This window comes from Pseudophryne corroboree, chromosome 7, assembly GCF_028390025.1.
Source record: "Pseudophryne corroboree isolate aPseCor3 chromosome 7, aPseCor3.hap2, whole genome shotgun sequence".
NCBI classification, from domain to species: Eukaryota; Metazoa; Chordata; class Amphibia; order Anura; family Myobatrachidae; genus Pseudophryne; species Pseudophryne corroboree.
In genome coordinates, this window is record NC_086450.1 from 153,761,132 (window position 1) to 153,788,763 (window position 27,632).

The 27,632-nt window shown below is 38.8% G+C and overlaps 1 protein-coding gene and 1 pseudogene across 1 annotated transcript in view; one reads left to right on the forward strand and one right to left on the reverse strand.

The window, feature by feature from the left end:
• The window catches only part of LRP1B (LDL receptor related protein 1B), a 1,835,733-nt gene that overhangs the window by 41,264 nt on the left and 1,766,837 nt on the right, over positions 1-27,632 (reverse strand). Inside the window, exon 86 of the mRNA XM_063932605.1 lies at positions 17,535-17,639. Within this exon, the coding sequence (XP_063788675.1) occupies positions 17,535-17,639 (105 nt within the window). The remainder of the gene's footprint in view (positions 1-17,534; positions 17,640-27,632) is intronic.
• On the forward strand, positions 22,223-22,342 carry LOC134946206 (5S ribosomal RNA; annotated as a pseudogene).

A 27,632-nucleotide genomic window follows, 5' to 3' on the forward strand; every position in this document is an offset into this window, starting at 1 on the left:
ATACCAACAGCTCCAGGACCAACAAGAGGATTAAACAGATGTGGCCCATTATCAGCTCTGATCCGGGCTTATCAGCCCTGAAACATTCCAGAATCATGCCATGTTATACACGTAGCGCTAACATCAAGGATTTAGTGGTCAAAAATGACATCACGGGCTTTAAAACAGCCACGACAGCCAAACATTTTTTGAGCCGAAAACCTGGCTGTTTTAAATGTTTGGGCTGCACCACATGTAGCTACATGCTCACGGGTGACTCCATTCCACATCCCCATACCGGGAAAAAAATTAATATCCGATGGCCATTGACTTGTAGTTCCTCATATGTAATATACGTATTGGTCTGTCCTTGTAGCCTATATTACGTAGGCAAGACACAATGCCTCTTTAAGGAACGAATGGCCCTCCACAGGTCGGCCATTAGGGCTGCCCTCAACACCGGCAAAAGCGACCAACCGGTCGCACGCCATTTTGTTCAGATGCGACACAGTTTGGCAGCCATCAGATACAAGATAGTGGACCACATCCCGTCCTCTGTCCGCGGTGGAGACAGAGCGACTCAATTGTTACAACTTGAGGCCCGCTGGATTTTTAAATTAGACACCATCCACCCTAGAGGTCTTAATGAACAACTGAATTTACAATGCTTTCTTTAGGTGAGGTTGGCATATATGGCCATCCAGTCATTCCATGCCTGTTTTTTCAGTTGGTTTTCAGTTTGTCCAGTTTGCCCAATAGACACAGTGGCTGTTCATGGTGCTGTCACACCATAACCCACTGCGCAGCCAGGGGGCTCAAGGATAACCTTGTCACATAGGTGACCACCTGGTTCAGGCTGTATGATGTCTACCAGGCTTTCTAACCATGCATCATTCACCCTCTTTAATACCGGTAAACTTTAATAAGCCCTAAACACTATTTGGCCACAGAGTAGGGCTCTAGTGTGATATGTTACTGTGATATAGGTATACCGTAAACAGGGCTACGTATGTATCATACTCACTATACACTGTATGATGCCTAAATGAATTGTTCTATGATTCACTATACTCCAGTCTTTTTATTTATTTTTTACTTTTTATTGATTTTCTCTGGTGTGATAGGATTGAGTATGGTTTATTATTGACCACACTGGGTTGATCTCAGAAGTTAACTTGTGCATTTACCTATAAAGCATTTATTGTCACTGTTTTTATGAGTACTGCATCACGATTTCACGATTCACTGTAATGCAGTATACTTGTTCTGTTTTGCTTTGTCATTATTGTTATGCTCTCACACGTTGGTAGTTTGTATTGTATTTTTGTAAGGCTCACATTTACTATGAGGCTACGCAGCATTACGATGCTGCGCCGCATCTCCATGGTTACCGTTTTCTCTCCTGTCTGCAGCCACGTCACTGAGGGGTCCGTGCAGCGGGATGACGCAACTTCCGGATTTCGCATGCCACACGCTGCCGGAAGCGCGGGTTCCGTGCACAGGACGGCGGGGACGTGGAGGCAGACACAGATACACGGTACAGGTAGGGTATTTAAGTTGTTGTTCTTTGCATAATCACTAGTTTGCAGTGTCCTGAGGAAGGGGGTTCGTCCCCCGAAACGTTGACGAATAAATGCACTTTTTGCTTTGATTAACTTGGAAGTGAAAGTCTCTGAGTGCCGCCGTCTCTCTCAATCTTATATATATATATATATATATATAAAAACAGAAAGTACCGGCTCTCCCATCAGCTGTACACCCGCGCCGGGTGCCCGCAAGATAAAGTTCAATAGATACAAATGGATGTGCGGCACTCCAGACGACTTGTAATAACGAGACTCAGGCAGTAAATGAAAGCAACGTTTCAATGTTTAACACATCGTCTTCAGGCTTAACAAAGTTTGTTAAGCCTGAAGACGATGTGTTAAACATTGAAACGTTGCTTTCATTTACTGCCTGAGTCTCGTTATTACAAGTCGTCTGGAGTGCCGCACATCCATTTGTATCTATATATATATATATATATATATATATAAATAAAAGAAAATATGACATATTAGACACTAAGCCAGTGTATACCACAAACAATTTAAAAGTCCATAAACAGTAGTTTTAAGCACAGGAAAATCCACTAACAGGGGACGGCCAGGCTCCTCATCCAGATGTACAGTACACCAACTTATCCAACATACAAAATAGAAAAAGAGACAGGGGCACCTCCTACTGCAATAATGTGCTAACACCACCAAAGTGGATAAATTACAAATACAGTTCAGTATCCCATATCCAAATATTCCAAAATACGGAATACTCCGAAATACAGAATGTTTTGAGTGAGAGTGAGATAGTGAAAACTTTGTTTTCTGATGGCTCAATATACACAAACTTTGTTTAATACTCAAAGTTATTAAAAATATTGTATTAAATGACCTTCAGGCTGTGTGTATAAGGTGTACATGAAACATAAATGAATTGTGTGAATGTACACACACTTTGTTAATGCACGAAGTTTTTAAAAATATTGGCTAAAATTACCTTCAGACTGTGTGTATAAGGTGTATATGAAACATAATTGCATTCTGTGCTTAGACGTAGGTGCCATCAACATGATATCTCATTATGCTATGCAATTATTCCAAAAGAAGGAAAAATCCGATATCCAAAATAGTTCTGGTCCAAAGCATTTTGGATAAGGGATACCCATCCTGTATAAGTGGACCCGTAACAATTTTTTTTAAAAAAAAAAAGCTCATCTCAGGTTCTGGTAATGATCCACACAAGGTCATCAGCCATATGAAGTTTTAAAATGTAACACAGATCCATAACACAAAAAAAATAAAATACAAAAACAAACAGTGTAATCCAATCTACATAAAAGGACACAGGAACATTAACAAATGCCTGTACATGTATTTAAAGAAATGACAGCTTGAGGAGGTTACATCAGGATTATTACACAGTGGGGATCTATACCTTTTGTCTTTACACATTAGAAAGTGTTGTAGTTAACCTAGCAGTTTTGTAACCATTGGAAACTGTTGCTGCATTCAGTATCTGTCATTGACTGGCATCCAGTCACTCTGCTGAGGAAGTTAACTATGAAACTTATGCCTGTGGCACAAACCTTAATGAGGGAGCTTGCAGTTAGAGACACATCAACAGTATACGTAAAAATAAAGAATATCTAAGTTAAAACAAATAATCTAAAGATTAAAAACGCATATGTACTAAGTTTTGAGAAATATAAAGTGGACTAAGTTAAAATCCCAACCAACCAGCTCCTGTCATTTTGAAAACACATCTGAGCCTATAACATGACAGTTAGGAGCTAATTGGCTGGTACTTTATCTCTGTCCACTTTATCTCTCTCCAAGACTTAGTGCGTAAACCCCAAAATCTTCCTTAAAAGGTTGGACAACACATTTGGATCAATACTTGTGGTTTGCAGGTGGTCCTGACATATATTCTCTGTGGTGATAATGTGGCTGATACTGTATATATGATATTATATTGTCTAGCTGGGTTGGGTATGATATCCTGGCAAGCAGAATCCCAACAGTCAGAAAACTGACAGCGAAATCCTGATGGCCTCTGGGTAAGTATTTCATCCTGCCCCTATTACTAACGCTAAGCCACCCCTCCTACAGCCTAACTCTAAACATACCTCCCAACTTGACAGGATCTAGAAGAGTGACCCCATGCGCGGTGAGGCTGCACCCTCTGCCGAAAAGCATGGGCATAGCTTAGTAGAAGGGGACGTGGCCTCATGGTAATGCCACGATCGCGAGCCACGGCCCCCGTTCTCGTCACTATGGGGGGATGCCCAGTGCTCAGTGAGCTGCTGGCATGCCTCCAGTACCTCTGTCTCCACGAATAGACACTGTGTGCGCATGCGCACAGTGTCTATTCACCCTGCTTTGCAGTGAGTGCAAGAGCCTCCCAACTGCCCCCCCCCCCCCCCACACACTGCAGGACACTGCTGCCCGTGGGTGGGACAGCAGGACAGTCCCAAAAAAACGGGACTGTCCCGAGACAATCGGTACAGTTGGGAGGTATGCTCTAAATGCCCCCCATTCCCGCAGATTTAGTCGGTGGGGATGGGGGGCAGTTAGAGTTAGGCTGTGGGAGGGGTGGGTTAGCGAAGGTAAAAGGGGCAGGATGAAATACTTACTCTGAAGCCATCGGGATTACACTGTCAGTTTTCTGACTGTCAGGAGTCTGCTAGCCAGGATATCATACCCAACCCAGCTAGACAATATAATATCATATATACAGTATAAGCCACATTATCACCACAGAGAATATATGCCAGGAACACCTCCAAACCACAAGTGTCGATCCAAATGTGCTGTCCAACCTTTTATAAAAGACTTTGGGCCTAATTCAGAGTTGATCGCAGCAGCAAATTTGTTAGCAGTTGGGCAAAACCATGTGCACTGCAGGGGGAGGGGGGGCAGATATAACATGTGCAGAGAGAGTTAGATTTGGGTGTGGTGTGTTCAAACTGAAATCTAAATTGCAGTGTAACAATAAAGCAGCCAGTATTTACCCTGCACAGAAACAATATAACCCTCCCAAATCTAACTCTCTCTGCAAATGTTATATCTGCCACACCTGCAGTGCACATGGTTTTGCCCAACTGTTAACAAATTTGCTGCTGCAATCAACTCTGAATTACCACTTTTGTTGTTTATGTGCTAAGCCTTGGTGAGAGATAAAGTACTAGCCAATTAACTCCTAACTGTTATGTTAAAGGCTCAGCTGTGTTTGGAAATTACAGCAGCTGGTTGGTTGGAATTTTACCTCAGTCCACTTTATCTTTCTCCAAGGTTTAGTACATACACGTCTTTAATCTTTAGATTATTTGTTTTAAATTAGATATTCTTTTTTTTTTAACCTATACTGTGGAGGTGTCTCTATCTGTAAGCTCCCTCATTTAGGCTTGTGCCACAGGCATAAGTTCTGTGGTTAACTTCCTCAGTAGAGTGACTGGATGCCAGCAAATGATGGATACCGGATGCAGCAACCGTTTCCAATGGTTCTCAAATTGCCAGGTTAACTACACTTTTTAATGTGTAAAGACAAAATCTACAGATCTTCACTGTGTAATACTCCTGATGTAAGCTCAACAAGTGTAAACACAGCAGTCACACCACGGTTACCAGCACCCACAGTCACATCTCCCCTGGACTTAATTAAACCTCCTGCCAGCACAGGATAATTATTAATCTCAGTTCTTCATCAGACATACAGCTTTCATCCTGATTTACAGGAGCAGGCGTTTGTAGTTTGGAACATATTAAAGGTCAGTGTAATTTAATAAAATATCTATTTGCACAAATAGCAAACAATTTATCATAAGCACCTCACTAACAGACGTGATCTGTTTTCAAGTGGCTAATTGGCATTTGTCTCTCCGTTCTCCATTCCATTCATTGATGTGCAGACAGTTTTTTTTGGAACAAAAATATACTGTACATGAACTATATGTAAGGGGTCAACTTTTCCTTTGTGGTATTGGCACCCTGCAAAGTATAATTTTTATATATTGTACCAATAAGTAATTATTTTTCTGTTCTTTTTAACAAAAACACTTCTAGAACAGCGGATCTTATTGGTGAAAGTCCCAGTGAAGAGGGTGGCAGTAAAGTGATAGCTATCGCTAGAACAGAAGGCGCACACATAAGAAAAGGACGGGAATTGGGAAGGGAAAAGGATGGAGGCTGCTGGGAAGGGATTAGGAAAAAAAAAGTATTTTTTTTAACATTTGCCTAATGTAACTACATTAGGCATTTCTTAAAACGCTTTGAAGTAACATTTATCAAGTACATTTTATAAAATTATACATAGCAGCTGATTGGTTGCCATGGGCAACTTCTCCACTTTTATCACTGCTCCATGAATAGACCTAATAACTACATGATTTTCTAATTATATAGGAAGAGTGCCTTAATCTGCTGCAAACTCAGTAACCCAAAAAGACCATCACTGGTACCAGCTTGATGGCTACTATGAATGGGTCTTCTCAATGCAACGTATAGCAACTTGTTTTCAGTTAATGTCAGGAAGTGGAAAATGAGGATGACACACACACCAACAGCCCTTATTGAAAAATTGGGCCACTCCTTCACTTGCTGATGGGCCACTTCTCCTCTTTAAGTCTCCCTTGAAGAAATACTAAATGATGAACACAAGACCTCTTACAAATGTATTAGCCGAGGCCATGGAACCAAATGCAACTAGTATTACCAGGGATGACTTTCAGGGAGGATCACACTAGGATGATGACCTGACTCCATAACATCCCGCCGGACATGTCAGTAAATGAGCTGATAATACTATATTAATGGGGGTAGATGCCAGTGAATGTCAGATGAGATACAACAGAAGCTGAATAATATGGAGCATCTGTACAACGCATTGTACTATTGTCACTGTTCATCAATGTTTCAATTATTCTTAAATCTTAATTGTACTTTATTCCATGCCTGTGTGGAGTCTTCAAGACTGCAGACATAGACAACCTTATCTTACAGATGTGTCCTCATACACCAAGGGGTAAATTTACTAAGGTTCAATTTTTAATTTTTGGTGATTTTGAGTTGATATTCACTCGATTTTGAAAATTGGGTATTTACTAAAGACAAAACCAACTGAAAATCGATTTAAAATCAACTCAAAACAGACTTTCTACTACAAATAGTAAATAGACCATGGGTACTTTTCCAAAGACATCTATAAAAATCTCTCATTTACAAGCAGTCAATTTGAAAATCGACTCAAAATCACGAAAATTAATAGATACTGTACATCTGAAACAGGTCTTATTTAACTTCTAAAACATGTCCTGGAACCTCTTTATGATGCCCATAAAAGTAGAAATGATGGATGATATGCTGATGTTTTTTCTCAATTGAGTGATTATCTGTAAATTGTGCATGTCTATGATTCGTGCTGCGCATTTGCCAAAGTCTAAAGGTGATGCCACTAGAAGCCATTACCTTCACACAGAGTGATTGACAGTCAGTCATCATTTGTGGGTGTTGACAGGGGAGTGGTGGCAAAAACGCAGGCATATCGCAGTCATATTTGAAACATGTCACAGGCTGCGCCTGCGAATCTGTACCCATACAGCGTGGCTCCAGCTTCTCTGTTCAGGCTGCCATGCTGCATTTCCATTTATTTACTCAAGCTCACAACTGTCGAAGGATCTGCATGTGCTCTGCAAATGTGTATATAGTTGTATTGCTTTTGCACTTGCTCCGGTGGACTGATGGGTTTTTGTTTGCATAATTGCTCACATCCTCTGTATGCAAAATCGCAGCTGCGATCGCCATAGCATCTGTCAATTAATTAAATGGCTCAGAAGGCACTGCATGCGCAGATGCAGGACCAGTTCTGCACATGCGCAGAACGGGTCCTGCACAGATGCACCACCATCAGAGATGTACACAAACCAGAATTAGTAGAACCACAGCAGTTTATTGCATGTGGTATGATTTGTCCAATAGGAAATCAGCAGGAAATGAATGGTAATTTTTGGTCGATTTACTTGTCTATTTGTAGTTGATTTTGAATGGAGCTGAAAACAAATTGACTGATTTTAGATTTTAAATATCGAACAACATAAACATTGGTTTAAAAATCAACTCAAAATCAACTTTTTAGTAAATATGGAGTTTTGTCCTTGAAACACCCTGTCGATGTTGAACGATTTTAGATCGATCAAAATTCGATCTTTAGTAAATTTACCCCCAAGCCTCAATACACCATATGCCACAAGATGACACATGCCACTGAGCTGCACCAAGCGGAGTAACGTTGCAAAGTTTTCTCTATACTGTATGGTGTATCTTATTAGCAACACAGATGCAGCGAAACACCACTAATCTGTACTAGAGACTCTGGGATGCAACGTTGCAGATGAAGCACAGTGGAATTTGGAATGAGAAAAGCTGCGGCCATTGCATTGTAGCACTACTTATAGCTGGGATATTGTCATCAACCCATACAGATTCCAACTCACTTTCACACAGATGTATAAATTCAACACATCAAATTGACCAGTAAACTCTATTTGTTTTTATAAGGTGTGTTTCGTGCCTCTGTAGCCATGGTGTATGAGGACACATCTGTAGCTTTGTAAGATCAGGAACAGTGGCAGAGGTTCATAGAAAGATGCACTACTGGTAAGAATTCTGCTTCTACAGTATGATCACAGGCAGCCATATATAGTTCAGCAATCTACAGTATGATCAGAGGCAGCCATATATAGTTCAGCAATCTACAGTATGATCAGAGGCAGCCATATATTGTTCAGCAATCTACAGTATGATCACAGGCAGCCATATATAGTTCAGCAATCTACAGTATGATCACAGGCAGCCATATATAGCTCAGCAATGAAACAGCCTTATGGCCATTACTATCATTACACAGCTTGCTCAGACCTTATTCTAAATATCATGACCAAGTCTATGTAACTTACTACAGACTGTAATTGGAGGAAATGAAGATAATTCGCAGCCATAAATATGTATTTTGGGGAACTAATACAAACAATGAAGGAAGTGATGGTTAGTGTCTAAGCTATTGTGGGGCTGGATACTGTATATGTAGAAGACACTAGACATTTGAGTTCCTCTAAAGGTGAATACATACTGTACTAGCACGATGTTGGGACGATTCGCAGTATTAGCACAACAAATTGTCTATATTGTGCCGTGTGTACCCGTGATTGCGCACTTCCATGGTTCACATGCAACATCTTCTGGCAGGCTCTGCTGCATGGCCAACCAGAAGATATTCCATGTGACCCAGTGCATATTAATGAAGGACGGAACAGTTATCGTTTCATTGCTTATTAAATCTTCCTGGTATGTACGAGCAATCAGGTATGGTCAGAGCTGAAGGGAATTAGGCATCGGCCCAATTGCCCAACATCCTGGTGTGTACCCACCCTAGGCTTTTATTGGTGATTGGCTCATATGTTGTAATTGGGCCCAATACCTTTAACTATGCCAAAAATTATCATGTAGTTCCTGCTGTATAAATAATGCATCTCTATAGCGCAAACGTTTATTTTTTATTTTTTTTACGATATAAAGGGTAACTACCATTAAAAAATAAATAATAGATGCTGCACGTGATAGCACTCTAGTACTAAATGGTGATCTCTGTTGCCTATATTATCATTTTTGTTTATTTAATGCCACACATTTATACAGCAGTGTAAACAGAAAATCAGATATCCACATGAATCTCTGCCCTATTGGAGCTTACAGTCTAAATTCCATGACATATCAGCATGTAAATACGTGCACACGTGCACACACTAGGATTCATTATTTTGGCAAGCCAATTAATAGAGTCTGGGAGGACACTGGTGCAACCAGAGGCAATCTATTGAAACCTTGTCAAGAACATACAAACTCCACACAGATACAATTGTTCCACAGACTTTAAGTTAGTTTCCGATTACTTCTGATTTCTTCCCTTATTGATTTTTATGCATACCATGAATTTCAATATTGTTACTTATTGTAACATAGTAACATAGTAATTGAGGTTGAATAGAGGCAAAATGCCCATTGTGTTCAACCTGAAGATATTAAAAATGTCTCCTCTTAGATGCCTCTTTTCCAGTGTATACATATTCAACCTAGTAAGCCTTTGCTCATAATCCAGTCCCTCTAGCCCTTTAATCAATTTAGTAGCTCGCCTTTGAACCCTTTCGAGTTCACCGATATCTTTTTTATACAGGGGTGCCCAAAATTGAACAAAATATTCCAGGTGCAGACGTACCAAGGATTTGTACAGTGGCATGATTACACTCTCATCCCTTGTCTCAATTCCCCGTTTTATGCATGCTAGCACCTTACTTGCCTTCTTTACTGTGCTTTGACATTGTATACAGTTAATAAGCCTATTATCAATGAGTACCCCCAAATCCTTTTCCAATACTGTTACCCCTAGACTTTCCCCATTTAATATGTACTGTAGGATGCAAGTTTGTTTTTAGTCCCGAAATGCATAACCTTGCATTTTTCTATATTGAACCTCATTATCCATTTAGATGCCCAGATTTCAAGTTTAGATAAGTTATTCTGTAGAGACTCCACAACCATTTCCGAATTAATCACCCTACACAGTTTAGTATCATCTGCAAAGATTGACACTGTGCTTTCCAGGCCTATATCTAGGTCATTTATAAATATGTTGAACAGTAGTGGCCCGAGTACAGACCCTTGTGGTATTCTGCTCACTACTGGTGTCCAGCTTGAGGACTTCCCGTTGACCACTACTCGCTGTACCCTGTTATCCAGCCAGTTACTTATCCATGTACAAACAGTTTTTCCTAGGCCAAGCTCCTTTAATTTGATGATCAGTCTCCTGTGAGGCACTGTATAGAAGGCTTTTGCAAAATCTAAGTAGACTACATCCACTGCTTTTCCCTGATCAGGATTGTCACTCGCTTCCTCTTAGAAGTTAACTAAGTTAGTTTGACATGATCTGTCCCTAACAAACCCATGCTGGTTCTTTCTAATAATTTTAGTGGTCTGCAGATACTCCTTTATGCTATCTCTTAGAATTCCTTCCAATATTTTCCCCACACTAGATGTCAAACTAACCGGTCTGTAGTTATCCGGATGATTTTTGGATCCCTTTATAAATAATGGCACCTCCTCAGCTATACGCAAATCCTTCGGTACCATGCCTGATCTAATTGAACTATTGAAAATCAAGTATAGGGGTCTTGCTAGTTGTGACCTAAGCTCCATAAGAACCCTCGGGTAAAGTCCATCAGGGCCAGGTGATTTATTAATCTTAATTTTGCTTAGTCTCTCCCGGACTACTTCTTCACTTTAACAAGTATCTAACCACAAATCATTACTGTCACTATCGTTATGCACTTCTCTCACCGTCAGTTCTTCTCTGGTGAACACTGATGAAAAAAATTTGTTCAGTATTTCCGCTTTTATTTTGTCATCATTTATCAATACTTCAAATTCATATTTTATTGGACCTATGTTCTCCTTTTTTAACCTTTTACTGTTTATGTATTTAAAAAACTGTTTAGGATTGGTTTTACTCTCTATAGCGATTTGCTTTTTGTTTTCCATTTTAGCTGCTCTTGTTGCTTTTTTGCGTCTTTTATTGCATTCCTTGTAGTACTGGAATGACTCCTCCTTTCCATTAGATTTAAATGCTTTGAAAGCACACTTCTTTTTATCCATTTCTGCCTTGACCTTCTTGTTAAGCCACATTGGTTTGAGTTTGGTACTCCTGCGTTTACTGCACATGGGAATAAATTTGTGAATATTGCTATCTAGCAACCCTTTTAAAGCATCCCACATTTCTGAAGTGTTCTTGCTATGAAACAAAACTTCCCACTCAATGTTGTTTAGTGCACTTCTCAGCTGAAATTAGCCTTCCTAAAGTTAAATGTTCTCATTGAACCCTTACAGCTGTGTATTGATTTTAATGATAATTTTCATTTTTCTATTTCAAGTGATATATTCTGATATAAAGTTATAAACATATGTGATAAATTATACCTGATATATTTAAGCAATAGGCATGATCTGCTGCCATCTACAACTTATTGTTCTGCAGCCAGATAATACTACCAAGTGGAGTAATATGACAAGTGGGGGGTGCTGCTTATTTGGTAGATGTATGCAGTTATTTTGGAGTGGACAAATCGCCCCTAAAAAGCAACAAAATTCCCCAGAATCTTTTATGGAAATAAAAAACAATCACCAGATTTCAACACAAAGCAACTTTTGCTAATAAGCATTAAGTTTTTTAAAATCTGGATAAGACAAGATAATGAAAAATACTAAGTTACTAATAAATAAATAAATTATATAGTTCTTTATTGTGCATGCTCTTTCTTTGTACCATGAACTGAATGGAAATGCTGATAATCTTAACTAAAACTCAGGGATAGTCTCAAATGTAGCAATGTGTTACAGTAATGTATTTAACCACAAAGAAAAAGTCTATTTGCATCATATTTCCTAGCATAGATACAGTACATGTATATATATTATAATATACATAACATAGAAAAATCATGTCGGCAACAAATTTGCCTATATTTACAATTCTAATCTGTAAAATATGGCATTTTTTTTTAAAATCCTTTTTAAGATAAAATGAAATACCACCTATGATACCTTTACTGACACTTTTGAGAATATCCCTCACAATTGTAGCCTGATATATAGACAGCGTTTTGTTGAAACAAATGGCGCAACTGATCAAATAGCAGGAGTGGAGAACATGGAGTCAGTCATGCAATATTAGCACCACCCACTTAGCTACTGTTATGTTACAGGTGCATTGTGGGAAAATACTGCTTTATGCCATTTGTTTCATTTAAATGTTCCATCTATAGAGTACCATGTTTATTTTATGGAATTCCAAAGCAATACTAACAATGGGGTATATTCAATTAAAGTTGGATCCATTCCGACATGTATTTGTCGGAAAATAGATCCGACAACCCCTATTCAATCCCCATCTTAATTCGACTTTTTCAAGTCGAAATTAAGATGGGACGCAGAGGCGAGGGGGGTGAGCCGTGGGGGGACAGCCAGTGGGCATACAGGAGACATCAGCGCTACAGTAGCGCTGCAGCAGGATGTCACTCAGCTGCCCGACCTCACGGCAGCTTCCACCCAGCTCCAGCAGCGTGCTGGAGCCGGGTGGAAGCTGCCGTGAGGTCGGGAGGGTGGGTGACATCCAGCTGCAGCGCTACTGTAGCACTGATGTCTCCTGTATGCCCGCTGGCTGTCCCCCAGTCTCTCTGCGGCTCCCCCCCTCGCCTCCTCCGGGTCCGCATCTCAGTCCGACATCATTTTGATGTCGGACTGAGATGGTCAAAAAAAGGGCCAAAACCTGATGGATTTGGTCCCGTTTTCGACATTAACACGTGGATCGGCAGCTATTCCGCCGATCCATGTACTTTTTGACAAGTCGAATTTATTGACTTGTCGAAAAAAAAATTGAAAAATATTGAATATGTCGAATCAGGATTCGACCCAAAAAAGTCGAAAACTGCAGTCTTTTCGACAGATGGCAGTTTTCGACTTCAATTGAATATACCCCTATAGCTAGCTAATATGTCTTCACAGAATATTTCACCTGAAATTAAAGTATCGCATGACATACACTACAGTATGTGAGAACTAACAACGGGACATTGTACCACAGTGGAATATCACTAAAACCATTCATTGTAGAAAGTACCACACATTGCGGAAATTTTCCTGAGCTCAAACAAAATATATAAGACAGATGTTATTCATGGCTTAAAATAAAGTACCAAATGATCAACAAAAATGGTGTCAAACAAAGAACAGCGTTAAATGGAAGGTTAAACCTACTTGCATTTTGGTTCATTAAACGCTGTTAAAGTGCAAATTCCCTCATTCTGACAGTAGTAATCACAAGGGTTCATTTTCTGGTCACAGCGCTGACTTTTAAACCCCATAGAGCATCTGTAGAATTTCAGTAAGACACAACTCCAATAAATAGTCTGCCTTTTTCAATGTGTTGTAATGTATCTCATAAAAAAAATGTATGGCACATCAAAAAGTTGTGTAAATAAGCTAAACTGTTCTAGAATAGTTCTAGATATTCAAATGTGCACATTGTCTTCACATTCCATTAATACATAAAGGACATGAAGGCAGCCTTTTTCTGCACTGAATCAATAAACAGCCAATCAATTCACTAGGAACTAGTAACATCACTGAGGCATGCTTTCTTAGTGAATAAATAGGCTCCACCCCCCTGGATATTGGTTCAGCACACAAACTGTTTGCCTTGTATTGAGTAGACCACAGGAAAATGTAAAACACATAAAAATAATTACAATAATATATAATATATTTTTGTCATATTTCTACATTTTACAAATTGATTGCTGTACAACAATTAAGTGCTTATATTTCTTGTCAAAATAAAACTGTTTCCAATGTTGCTGTTATAGTTTGCTTCTCTTTGTTGTGCTACACAAGTAACTTGCATCAACTTGGTTTTGTTTTCTTGTTCTTTTAATTTGGTAAAAGTACAGCACATGCAATTTCTTTTTGTACAACAAGCAACTTGTTTCTTAGTTATTGTTTTGGTAAAACTCTAGTACTTATTACTCTCTTCTCTGTTGCTATTTTGTAGGTCACATTTCACAAAAGTCTGAAAGAATAAGTGGCGAGGTAACACAATGATTGAATATCAGCTGCCAACAGTAATACATTTACTCAACACCTTTGAAATGTCTTTGCTCAATCTTATGTTTAGATTGTTTTTATACTTATGGCTTTTTATTTCTCTGCTGCTCTCCTGGCAGGAATGAGTGAGAGGCTGTTGGTCGATGGTGATACATTTAATGGGATAAGTATAGATGTAACATAGTTAACATCGTTTCACCTTGCTGGCCTACTTTGAGTACAGACTAAATGGAAAAAAGGCAATTAACCTCTCGACCTTTTTTATTTTCATCCGTCCTCAAAGGTGAACTTCAGCACCCCTTAAAAAAATGCTTACAAGATATTATCTTTTGATCTTAGGGGATTCCTGTGTTTGTGGAATACGCAAGGACATGTATTTTAAATGGATATTTTATACCAGCCAATTTATATTTTATACCAGCCAATGCAATACAAAAGATGTGTGAGGCTGTTGCAGAGATGTTGGAAAAATGGGTGTAAATTCATCTAAATATACAGTATATGCAGTGCCATATCCATCTAGTATGTGTATGCCTTGGCATCGGAGGCATGTTCACCAAGTTTACAGTTATCAGCATGTATTGCAGCTGTCCTGTAGCAAGAGAACAAGATAATCCTACTACCAGACGTATATACTGTAGGTGTTTCTGTAGGTTTATATGGGATGCATTTTTGCGTAAACACACCTTTATTGTAGTTGGATTAAATTAGAATACCTCTTTCCCTCCCGTGTAAGTGTCAGATGACAGCCAGCAATTGCACCTATGCATGTGTTTGCTTTCATGTGCTGTGGAAAATCCTGCAAACGTTTGTAGTACTCATTCCCCACCATGCCCTGTGCGTGCATGTAAATGTTCTATATCCTACCAGTAGGAAATATGGGGCAGATGTATTAACCTGGAGAAGGCATAAGGAAGTGATAAACCAGTGATATGTGCAAGGTGATAAAGGCACCAGCCAATCAGCTCCAATATGTAAATTAACAGTTAGGAGCTGATTGGCTGCTGCCTTTATAACCTTGTACATATCACTGGTTTATCACTTCTTTATGCCTTCTCCAGGTTAATACATCTGCCCCAATATTCCACAAGGCCTAACTTGTCATTTCAGCGTTAAGGAGCCAATGTCTATAATGTTTTCCTATTGGCCATAAATGGAGTGATGGCCAATTACTGTATATGGTTTTAAATGAAACTGGCCACAAATTTGCACATTTGTAACACCAATATGATAATCAATACTGAGCAACATCTTACAGCGTGCAAATTAATTGCAACAAAGTTTATCTTTTTTATTTGCTGTGTTTTGTTTCTTGTTTATTAGCAAAAAGGACATATAATTATTTTCAAATTATTAAATAATAGGACTGCCCTTTCTTTGTACTATATGAGTTTAATTCTTGCAGTTCCTCCTACTTCTAGAAGTCTGCATCACCCAGTGAAAGAATGAATCAATACCACCAACCGCTAGGTCTAGTTGTAAAACCTTGTTTGTTTTAGCTGGACAAATAACACCTTTTCTAACAAATAGTTAATTCAGAGTGTTCTTTCACGTTTCTATTCACAGTAAACTGTCCTTTTCAGTGACACAAAACACTAAAACCTACAGTATTTTGTCTCAATTCATTTGCACACCATTATATTTGGACTGGTTAACTGATGATCAGGATGGTGAAAATTAAATTTAATGATGATTCTGTTATTAAGGCCTCTTTCACAAGTTGTTAAAGCTGCTCAGGCCCAAGCATGTGGCCAAATATGCCAAATATGAAAAAAATGGTCTTCTTGTGCTACAAAAAGGGACAGTTAGAGCAATCGTAAGATGACCACATACACTGTCTTCATGCAACCGATTTACCAGCTGTTCCACTCCACTTCTGATTGGTTATGATGTGAGGTTAATCAGAAATATTTTTGACCACATTCATACATTAGTTTGTGGACAATTAAATCAAATTGTCACTATGTGGATATTGCTGAATACACTAATCCTATAGGATATCTTCAAGGAGCAAGAGCTGCAACCTACTTAACTGTATCTGTCTACATCTAATTGCTGCCAAACCTGAGTGAGGTGGCTTTACAGAGTGAATTCCAAGTTCCTGTACATACCACTAAATTGCATTGATTGTCCACAAGTATTTTCTTCCATTTCCGATCAATATCTGTTTAAACACGCAACCTGGCTGTGGGTTGCCATATTTATACTATTTCCACACAGGCCAATTTATGTTGGTTAATTCAACTTAGCTGAACAACCATTGTATTATGAGTGGTCTTAATGTACTCAACTCCTATGTGAGTAGATCTGATACGATTTAGTATGGAAATTAGTATGGAAACTTGGGATGGTTGAATACCACCATCAGTGGGTTTGTGGAGTCAAAGTTTGCCCTAAAAGTGCAAAGATACATACTTAAAATGTAATCTGACATGTGCCAAACCACCTGACTGCGATGTAGACATGGTTTATTTCCATTCATACCGAACTACCAGATCACAGTGCTGCTTATTAACAAAGTAATGCAATGTGCAATAATACACTGAAACCTACACTAACCAATCATCTGCAACAGAAGCGGTTATTTTTTTTAGAGCAGTTTGGAAGATGAAAGCAAACATAGTTGCTAAATGTTATACCACATTTCAGCACACAGCACAAATGTGCTTTGATGAAATTCTAATGAACTCACAGAAAAATACATTTTATTCAATACCAACTTTATCTTAAATATTTTGTAACCTGTTCCTAAAACTTTGATATTTTTGAGTATGTAGCTTATACTATTGTGCAATTATTTATTTTTTATTTATTTTTTTGCGGTCGGTTAATGTCCTGCTGTAATTAACTTAGCCCCAGGGATAATTACTAATACTAGCAGTCTATGTTCATTTTGCCGTGTACTAATAATGATCACAAACACAAAGATTTGTTTACTTAGCTAATCCATCTACAATCTTAATTGAATAATGTGGGGGACTCCTGAATTCGATGTGAATTGCATCATTATGTCCCCAATCATAATCTATATGTACAATCTATATGTAACCAAATAATTGCAGAAAAGCATTTGAAAAACTTCTTACTTAAAAATACAATATTACACTTTTAACGTAGTGATACTTTAGTAGTAGTGTTAGCATTGTATTTATTTATTTATTACATTAGGATTCTCAGGGATGACATTTGGTGCTTTCAGCGACGGGTTACACAGCAGAAGGTGAAGAGAGACTAGTAACAGTGTTGCCCTGTTTTATTAACAACACTCACAGTCAGTGTATTGCCAGGAGATACATTGTCACAAATGATACTCACACACAGACAGGTATATTTGTCTCTGGGTCCAGCCGACAAGTGCCCCCATTATAACAGTACCCATCACACAACTGACAGCTAGAGGCGATCTTTCCATTACTGCAGCTGTGAATAAAAGAATTAATTTTGAAAGCTGATCTAAGATTTGCAAGTAAATACTTTAACAGGATCTCTTGTAAAGAACCAGCAGAACGTGAAAGCGCTATCTGTGACAGGTGAGCCTTGAGCGACAATTTTTTACACAGCATGGCAGAAAGCAGATTTTTTTTTTGTCTACTAGGCTATTATATTTGCAAACCGTTAGTTTAGATAAACAAGGCAATGCTAACATTTACTTATGCAGTGCAAATATCTAGCATAGATGCTTCAGGGATGTAACATCAGGGTCTGCAGTTACTTTCTGCTTTGTATGCAGTGCAGCAGCGAACCAAACTGCTAACATGGAAGAATTAATTTGGAGATTTCATCTTTTATTTCTACCTAAACACACCTAAGTTAAAGCTGTTGTTTCTGTCATAATGTCAGAAGAATCACCACCATATTTTACATGGGATTACTAACCTTTAAATTTAATAGGAAATGCATGTCAGTCATTCCTACTAAGAGTCTCTAAATGTGCAACATTTGCCAGTCCCCTATGTGTCAGATATACAATATAATATACTGATTACTGACACATTTGGGGCCCCTGCAAAAATTGCATTTGCTCTAGGCACTTGTATGTGACCTGTGGTACATTATATTACTGCAAAGATATTGGGTAAGTACAGTATTCCAGAGTATTCAAATAAGAAAGGATATTTGCCCCTGCCCACTTCTTTACTGGTGCCAATATAATTATATTTTATTTCATTTTCTTACCATTAGGAGCACCAACTGCTTTCTAAGGATTTTGGCTCATAAGTGCTTATTTAAAACAGTAATTTCTATATAATATAATGTGTCAGTTGCACAGTGGTTAGTTTTGCTGTCTGTCACATTGGGAACATGGGTCTGAATCTGAAGCAGGACCCCATCTGAGTGGTGCAGGTATGTTCTTCCCATGATTTCATGGGTTTCCTATGGGTAATTTATTTCCTCCCATGCTCCAAATAAATACTAGTAAGGTTAATTGGACACTATGAACCAGTGTGTGTGTGTGCACCTGTTTAATATGGTGTAGATTACATAGTCCACTGGGACAAGAACTGATGTGAATGACTAAATGGTTTCTGTAAAGTGTTGTGCAATATGTAAGCGATGGATCATTGGTTCAACCAGTCAATAGGCCAACAGGGTCAAAAGGTTGACAGAATCAATAGATCAACATATAAAAGGTAGACACTTGATAAGGTCGACATGTACAAAAGGTTAACACAGTCAAGAGGCCGACAGACATAGTCAACACAAAAAAGGTCAACACAATTATTTTTGTTTTTTTGGGTGTCATTTTCTATGCTAAACCACATGTAACCCCAATTAGTGTACCTCTTCACCAACCATGCTTCATGCAGGTTACTATTCCCAATCATAGTCCACTTGGATGATAAATGATGACAAACTATAAAAAGAAAACTTGTATTGACCATTGTCATGTCGAACATTTGAACCTGTCGACCTTAAGCGCTGTTGACCTTTTACAAGTTGACCTTTTGACCATGTCAACCTTTTGTACCTGTAGACCTACTGACTGTATCATCCAGAACCCGTAGGCGATAAATAAAAAAAAGTGTTAATATATAAATACTATATAAATAGTTTCTTATGTTGCTTTTCACCTCTTTGCTCTTACGAGCATTACCTGATATTACAGGTAAATTTTCAAAGGTTACCTTTAACAATACTCACATGGCACACCAATCTAGTCTTAATAAATGTCTTATGGGCCCTACACACATACCGATCCGCCACCAAGATGCCCGACGGCGGATTCGGCCGACGGGTGAACCAGCCCCTTAGCAATGCACGCTAATATGGACAATCTCATCCATATTGGCCTGCATGCATAAGCGACGGGGCACCAATGATAAACGAGCGCGGGGCCGTGCATCGTTAATCATTGGTGCCTACACACAGAATGATATGAATGAGTTCTCGTTCATTTATGAATGAGAACGTTCATATTGTTCTGTTTTATCTGCCAGTGTGTAGGGCCCATTAGACACAATTGAAATTTATTTTTTTTTGCTTTGCACTTTGGGCTCTAAATTTTGATTTTATTATAACTTCCTCTGTTATAATATTTTTTTGCACTTTTGCCTTCATATTATAAAGACATTGACTGTCTTTGGTAATCACTAATATATGATATAATTATATAGTGTGTTCAACCAGATCTCAATAAATGTGTCACATTTAATTTATGGACAACCAATACTCTATAAGAGATTAATTAACATCTATTTTCATTCACCACTAGGGAAATATACTATATTAAATTATATTATAGTTATCAATATTTTTAATACATATACTTTCCAAACCCAACCTTACACTACTTACACAACCTTACACTATTCATCAGTGTCCTAAACCAGCTGACAACTCTAGTCTCGTTACCTCTTTGATATTTTCTCCTTTTTGTATAATCCCCGTTTTAATCTGATTACACTTAAAAAAATTATCCTTGATTATACACTCTACTAACTTTAACTTAAACTCCGTTTTTTAACCTCCCCTTTTTTTAATACACGTGCAGCTCTGTTCATAATATGGCTAAATTGAAGCCAAAGAAATAATATAGAAGCTCCTAAATCAGATGATAGGCCTAAGAGCTGTCAACCAATATGTTTACACCAATCGTTACAGATACAACTCCAAACACACTGATAGGCTCAGAATCAATCCATCATAACTGGGCCACCAATCAAGGACCTACATCCCTGTTATTAGCTCAACCTATTACTCAGACTACATGACGCCCTGTGATCAAGCTAACTTTGTGAAACGTATGTCAAGGCACAATCCAGATGGTCACGTAGTGCGCACACGTGACCAGAACAACCGGTCTCGGCTAGTCCATCACCAGGAATTTTCAGACAGCCACATTACCGCTACCGCACCGCCGGAGCCCGAATGCGGCAACACCATACCAGGTAGTAACGCTTCTCACCACCATAATACCAGAGTCCCTTCCTGGAAAACCAGACATCGGCGTACAAGCAACACCAGTGTGGGACCACACGGTAATGGGTATCGTATGCACCACTGTACCATAATAAGCTCATGAGAGTGACTTTAAATCCAGCACGAACCCTGTTGAGCATTTCAACTCCATTTGAGGAAAGGACTATCCAGCGCAGTTGTTAAAATGTTTTTTTTTTACTTTTTAGCAAGCACACAGTAGATATAGGAACTGTGTGAATCTTTGGTGATTATACATGCAGCATTTCTGAACAGCCTTCCATTTCTGCTGTATATTTAATGCAGTATTGGTACTCATACTAGTGTTGGTATAGATATAACATGGTGATTTAAGTATTCCTCTTGTATGCTACATACTAGGTAACTGGCTGAAATTTGCTGCATACTGTGGTATACCTTTGCCTTGAATAATAAGAGTGTCAATGTATGATAAATTGTTGCACCCACCAATGGGTCACTAGAAACACTATATATAATATTTATAGAGCACACCATACCCTGTGTATAGCCCAGGGATGTGCGGTGAGCTAAATAGCTTAGGAGGCACTGGCTAGCACCAGAGCCTGATTTACATGCAATATATGATCCAAAGCGTACATCTGGGCATTATACACAGGTGCAGCAGTATAAACTCCTGGAAATTTGGTGAGTTTGAGCAGAGATGTACGGAAAAGTTAGCACTGCCTCACCTGCCATAGACTTGTTACTCCAGAGCTTTGGCTATAAAAATTATAATAATAATGCAAAGAAGATATTTCAAACATATTCTTTGCATTTTTCATATACTTTATGCAGTCAAAACTCTGGCACAAACGCTAGTATGACACAAAAGGCTCTGCCTCACCCGCCACACCCCACAGCATGTCACTGGTATAGCCCTGTAGTGTTTAAATCACAGGACTGTTTATGTCACATAGTTGGTAGCTCTATTTTGCATGCATACTTTATGACACTTTTTACTGCATATTGGTAATACTGGTGGACTAACCGTCATTTTTATTGGATACATATGAATGGACTCTTGTACAATCTCTGGTTTTATGGTATCCATTGTGATAATCTTCCACACGATACTGGTGGACTAACCGTATTTACTATTGGGTACATGTGAATGGCTTTTTATATGAACTTTCATTTTGTGGTATTCATTGTGATAATCCTCCACATAACAAATGACCATTTCACTTAGTACTTAAAACCTGTGGTCCATATTGTCACACGGATGTTCAGTAGATGCATTTTTTCATTGTGAATATCCACTACCAATTCTTAAGTGCTCACTTTTATGGTATCCATTGTGATAATCTTCCACACGATACTGGTGGACTAACCGTATTTACTATTGGGTACATGTGAATGGCTTTTTATATGAACTTTCATTTTGTGGTATTCATTGTGATAATCCTCCACATAACAAATGACCATTTCACTTAGTACTTAAAACCTGTGGTCCATATTGTCACACGGATGTTCAGTAGATGCATTTTTTCATTGTGAATATCCACTACCAATTCTTAAGTGCTCACTGTTTATCAAATCAAAGTTATAATAGAGGCAAGCATATTATCTGTGGACATACCCCACTGTAGATACCCCATCTCATCTGATCTTGGAAGCCAAACAGTGGAGGACCGGGTCAGTACTTGGATGGGAGACCACCTTGGAAGACCCTGGTACCGCAGCAAATTGCTGCCTACTTCTATGTCACTAATAAAGAGCACCATTTGTACTTCGGCTTCTATGACCTATGATTCTATTTTCTACAATAATTTTTCCCCCATGGGATTTATGCAGAAAAAATTACGGTCATATACCTCACAGCATAAGAACATAATTATAGCCATAACGTGACTACATATTGAACACAAAACATATTTATTCTGGCTTACTATGTACTGTAGCTTTTACGCTACAAACTGTGTATTTCAATTTTTTCCAATATTTTTGCTGTGTTATTGATTGACATATCGGTATCAGTGGAACACCTTTTTACATTTTTAATGTGACTTTATTGAATTTTTTTTATCAGTTACCTGTATTAGAACACATTAGTCTATCTGAATTAGAGTGCTCCCAAGTAAGAGTCTTCTACTTTCAACATCTCTCTGAGCATGAAGTGTGGGTCAGAACAAAGCTCTGGAATGTGCTACTGCTGGCATGTGCTTCTAGCCAGTGTATTCTTTTGAGCTATGGTGTACCCAGCATACTGTGCTAACAGCAGAAACTAGTAGCTACTGAGATCCCAGTGCCTCCTGCAGTACTTTAGTGGTTTTCTTGTGTCTTATTCAAAACAGAAAGCAACAGGAGAAACAGCTGGCAAAGGGAGCGATTACTTTTTTTCTATTTCAGTTGATTGTAGCCAAGGAAAGAGGAAAAGTTGAACGTTACGGTGCTCTTTCTTCCAGAAACTCTGCCTTCTTTTTTCAAGTCTGACACTGCAGGAGCACTAAAAATTTTTCTTTTCCTTTATTGAAAATCTGCCTCCAAGTTATTCAATGTACTCCAGGCTTAGAGCAGATTGTTCATTACTAGGAAGCGTCTTTGTGTTCACTTTGCTTACAATAAAGATTTGCTTTGGTAGGCTAATCGAGGAATTATACAGAATTAGCAATTCGTCAGAAATCTCATTAACTGATTTCTGCATTTGATTCATTATTTGTCTTCGTTCTGTGCTTTAAATCCTTGTTAATAACACAGCATTGAACAGAAAGTATTAAAAATATGCTTAAAACTGAGATCATTTGGTAAAATCCTATGAGTTTCCTTTACTTATTATTGTATGCTAAAAAACAAATTTAAGAATAACTTGTACAGTTATTTTAAAGAATAACCCACCCCCCTCTTTCCAGGTAATAGAAGAGCAGGGATCTCATGCACTGGATAATAACTACTATCAAGGTTCTCACGAAGTGCAGGCTTTCTACTCTGTAGAACCTTCTGTGACTGCTCAACCCATAATCTGCACTCTGCAATAAATAGTCACCTCAGTTAACCTTCTCTAAGGTATTGACCCCTGAGAGGAGAAAGTCACAAGCATTGTTGGGATGAGTACCTGTTGAATAGTGGGGGCGCAAGAAATGAAATCCCTTTGATACAGTCCAATGGAAGGAGGGAGTTAATCTTTAAAAATAAATGTAGCTCGATTTCTTTATGCTCTTCATAAATGAATAAATTCCTTATGCTCTTATTTTCTGTCAGATGAATATTCATACACATTATATAATCTGCTTAATACATTTCCTTTCCGTGCACTATAAACCTGGGAATGCATTACTTTCACGTGAGCTCTGAATATTAAATATTTAAATTAGCATTTTTTATGAATACGAATTTGTAGATTTCCCGTAAAATGGAACAAATGGGCGCTACTTATGAGCTCTACCCCCTAGAATTTTAATGTTTTCAATGCAAGTGTTAGGCACACATTCACAAATACACGGATGCCTCTACATATGCATGCAAATGCATCCAATGCCTATAAATTGCTTTTTAACTGTATTAAATATTGATTCTACCCACAAAATATCTTCTTCCACCTGTATGAAAGCAGCAGATATTCTGTAAACTAAAAATAAAAACAGATGACAGAATTTGCAGAAGGTTAGTTTGCTTAATTACTAGCTGAACTGGCACACAAGTTAGATTCCTGTGAATCAGTTCTCAAATTTTATTAAACAAAATATAATTTGAATATTTGTTTTGAAGGCAAAAAAAAAAAAGTATGCAATAATTTTAAACTATTTTTTTTTGGTGCAGAAGATGATTATGGATACCTGGATCAGTCAAAAGTTTTTTACTGTCAAAAATTCAAACATAAATTGATACAGTATTCTAACACTGTAGTGATAAATGAATTTAGCCTGGAGGTTGTGCACAATAACTGATTCTAAGTGATAATCACTTTTTAATTCCCTGATGCTCATAGTTTCCAGTGATAGAATTCTCTTTCTTTATCTTATCACTTTGCTATTGAGACTCAGGTCTATGGTCCCCTAGCATTTCTGATTGTGATATATCAACCATATTACATGTCTGTTTTGTGACCAATGTTAAACATATAATAGTAAATGAAAACTGCATAATAGTGACACAGTACAATTTAATAAGAAAAAATTGGGGGGGGGGGCGTGGCTTTGGTGCAGCATGGAGAGGCTGCTGACTGCCGGAGCTCCCGCTGGAGACTCTGTCCCTACCATCACCGCGGCTGCCTCCAACTACATCAGAGGCTGTCCTGCCTTCCGCTCTGCTGGGGCACCCCCAGGTGAGCGCCCTCTGCCGTCAGGAGTGTAAATTCCGCTGCCTGGAGAGCTCCATCCACTGAGGACTTCCTCACGCTCTTTCCCGCCCAGATCTTCCGTGACTGCGGCTCCTCTTCATACCACATGCTGACTGGGGCAGGGAACTGGTGAGTAGCGCTGGCTGCTGCTCGCTGGTGACGCTGCTCCTTGCACACAGAGGGAGAAGCTGTTAGTGCTCTCCCTTCCTCCATCTGCATCTCTTCCAGTGTCCTACGGCAGCTATTTCCCCTCCTCTTTCTCCCCCCCTCCCTCATCACATAGTGGACCACTCAGCTTATGCAGAGCCTCTCATACTGGCTCTCCCTGCCTCTGCACATAGACTGTATAAATTGTGGGCTTACATTGACTTCCTAGTACTTGGTATCATGCCCACATTATTATCCACTAACTTTCATTGCCACAATCAATATCTGATAATGTGCTTCTGCTGCTTCTGATGTGATATGCAACAGTACTAGAATTTAATTTCAGCATTGCCTTATATGTGATGTAACTTTTATTACTTTGAATCTGACCCGGGGTTATGTGATTTTTACTTTGATTTTTCCAATTTCCCTTGGATTTGCACACTTTATTGGACTTTTGCTTGTTTGCGCTTCACCACATTTAACTCTCTGAGCTTTCTATTACATATGACTTCGATTATTTGTCCTCTACTGCCACCGTGTGGTCCCATGGATAAATTTGTTATTATGCAGACTCCAGCCCAGGTGGCTCGCACTTGGACTTCCAAGAAAGGTGACATCGGGATCTCCAATAATCCATCTGACTCGGATTCAACGAGTGCCTTACTTGAAGCGTTGCATACTATGATGGATCTCCCTGCTTCGCAATCTACTTCCAATACCTCATATGCCACTTCTTTCCCGTTGTTATATGAAGACATGGTGTGGGCCATCATAGATACTATGGCCCCAATTCTACAGCAACAGGCCTTGAAATTTACCACTGAGGACAAAGAATTAAAGTCTCAACTGGAGTTTACCGAAATTCAAGTAGTGGCAAATGATCTGAGGCTTGGAGAGCATGAGCAACTATATCGGAGCTACAAGAATAAATGCAATCTGTGATTCAACAGAACCATCGGTTGCTTAATAAAGTGGATGACCTTGAAAATAGGTCACATGAGAATATCTGCATCTTGTGGGCCTTCCCGAAAGCTTTTGTGGACCCGAATTGGATCAATTCTTGCAATCTACTCTGCCGACACTCTTAGGGATCTCGGATGCTATCCCACATTTTGTTGTTGAACGAGCACACCGCTTGGGCCCTCCCAGGAACTCTCCTAATCCGCGGACAGTAATATTCCTTTTTTGAACTCTGTGCATAAGATGGTGCTGTGGGCAGCTGCCTGGAAAATGGGCCACATTGAATGTAATTCTCATCGCCTTTTTTATTCCAAGACTACTCAGCAGAGGTTTCTCGGGCTCAAAAGGATATGGCTCCGGTCTGCTCCAGATTGATCCGTTCTCAAACAAAATTTGCCCTCTTATTCCCTGCCCATTTACACATCTTTAATGGCAAGGATTTCAATGACTTCTTCACGGCCCAAGATGCACTGGCATATCTGGATGAAAGTGCCTCCGTGTCCTCTGATACTTGATGCACAGCGCTCTGGGATCAGAGAGCTGTGTGTTCTATTGTTGAGTGCATTGCCCTTTCTGCTAGTAACCTGTTCCGTCCTTTTGATCAAAGTTACTGTTACATTATTGGTTGTGTATACGCTGGGGTAATTTTCCCATTGGATCCTTAGAATTTCCTATAGTTACATTATTCTTTGTTCTGTTGGCTCATAACCTCTCCTTTTTGGAGTTTGTGTGAGTCTAACATTATCCTGGTTTGCTGTACTTTATCCTGTTTGGTATGATATATGCTATATGTGCTGTACCTATCTTCTCTTCTTATGCTTCTTTTTCTTTCCATTTCTTTTGTCTTCTCCTTTTCTCTTTCCCCTTTCTCTGTTTCCTATCATCTATTTTTTCGCAGTCTTTGTCACATGCTGCTATTGATTGTAATGTTTTGTACTATGATGCCTCCCAATCTACCTTTGGGGATCTCCCACCTGATGACCACATTCCTGACTTAACTCTTTTATTTACTTTTTATGTCTGATATTACATTTTGCTCCTGGAATGTCCAGGGCATTAGCTCCCCTGCTAAAAGATGCAAGCTTCTCATGTATATTAATTTAGTGAAAGCAGATTTAACTTTTCTGCAGGGAACTCATATCACTGCATCTGAGCACGTTAAATTCTCCATGCTCCAACAGAAAATACTGGCTTTCTCCTCTTACTCCTCAAAATTTAGAGGTGTGGCCATATTGGCAAGAAAGTCTTTGCCTATCACAGTGATCTCTCAGGTGGTGGACCCTGGAGGTCGTTATATACTGATTGTTGTTGATTTATTTAGTACTCAATATGTCCTTTGTAATATTTATGCCCCTAATTCTTATGAGAAGTCCTTTTTCCTTACTATTATTAACTTATTGTATTCTTATCAGGACATACTGTATGTATTGTCCTTGGTGGTGACTTCAACATAGTTGCGTCTGAGTTGATGGACCGTCAATCGCAGGTCTCTGTTAACTTTAGGCAAAAAAAGTTAGGTTTCCAATACCTTAGCACACACTTATATTTGACTGACATATGGCGTTTGCACCATACCACGGAAAAATAAT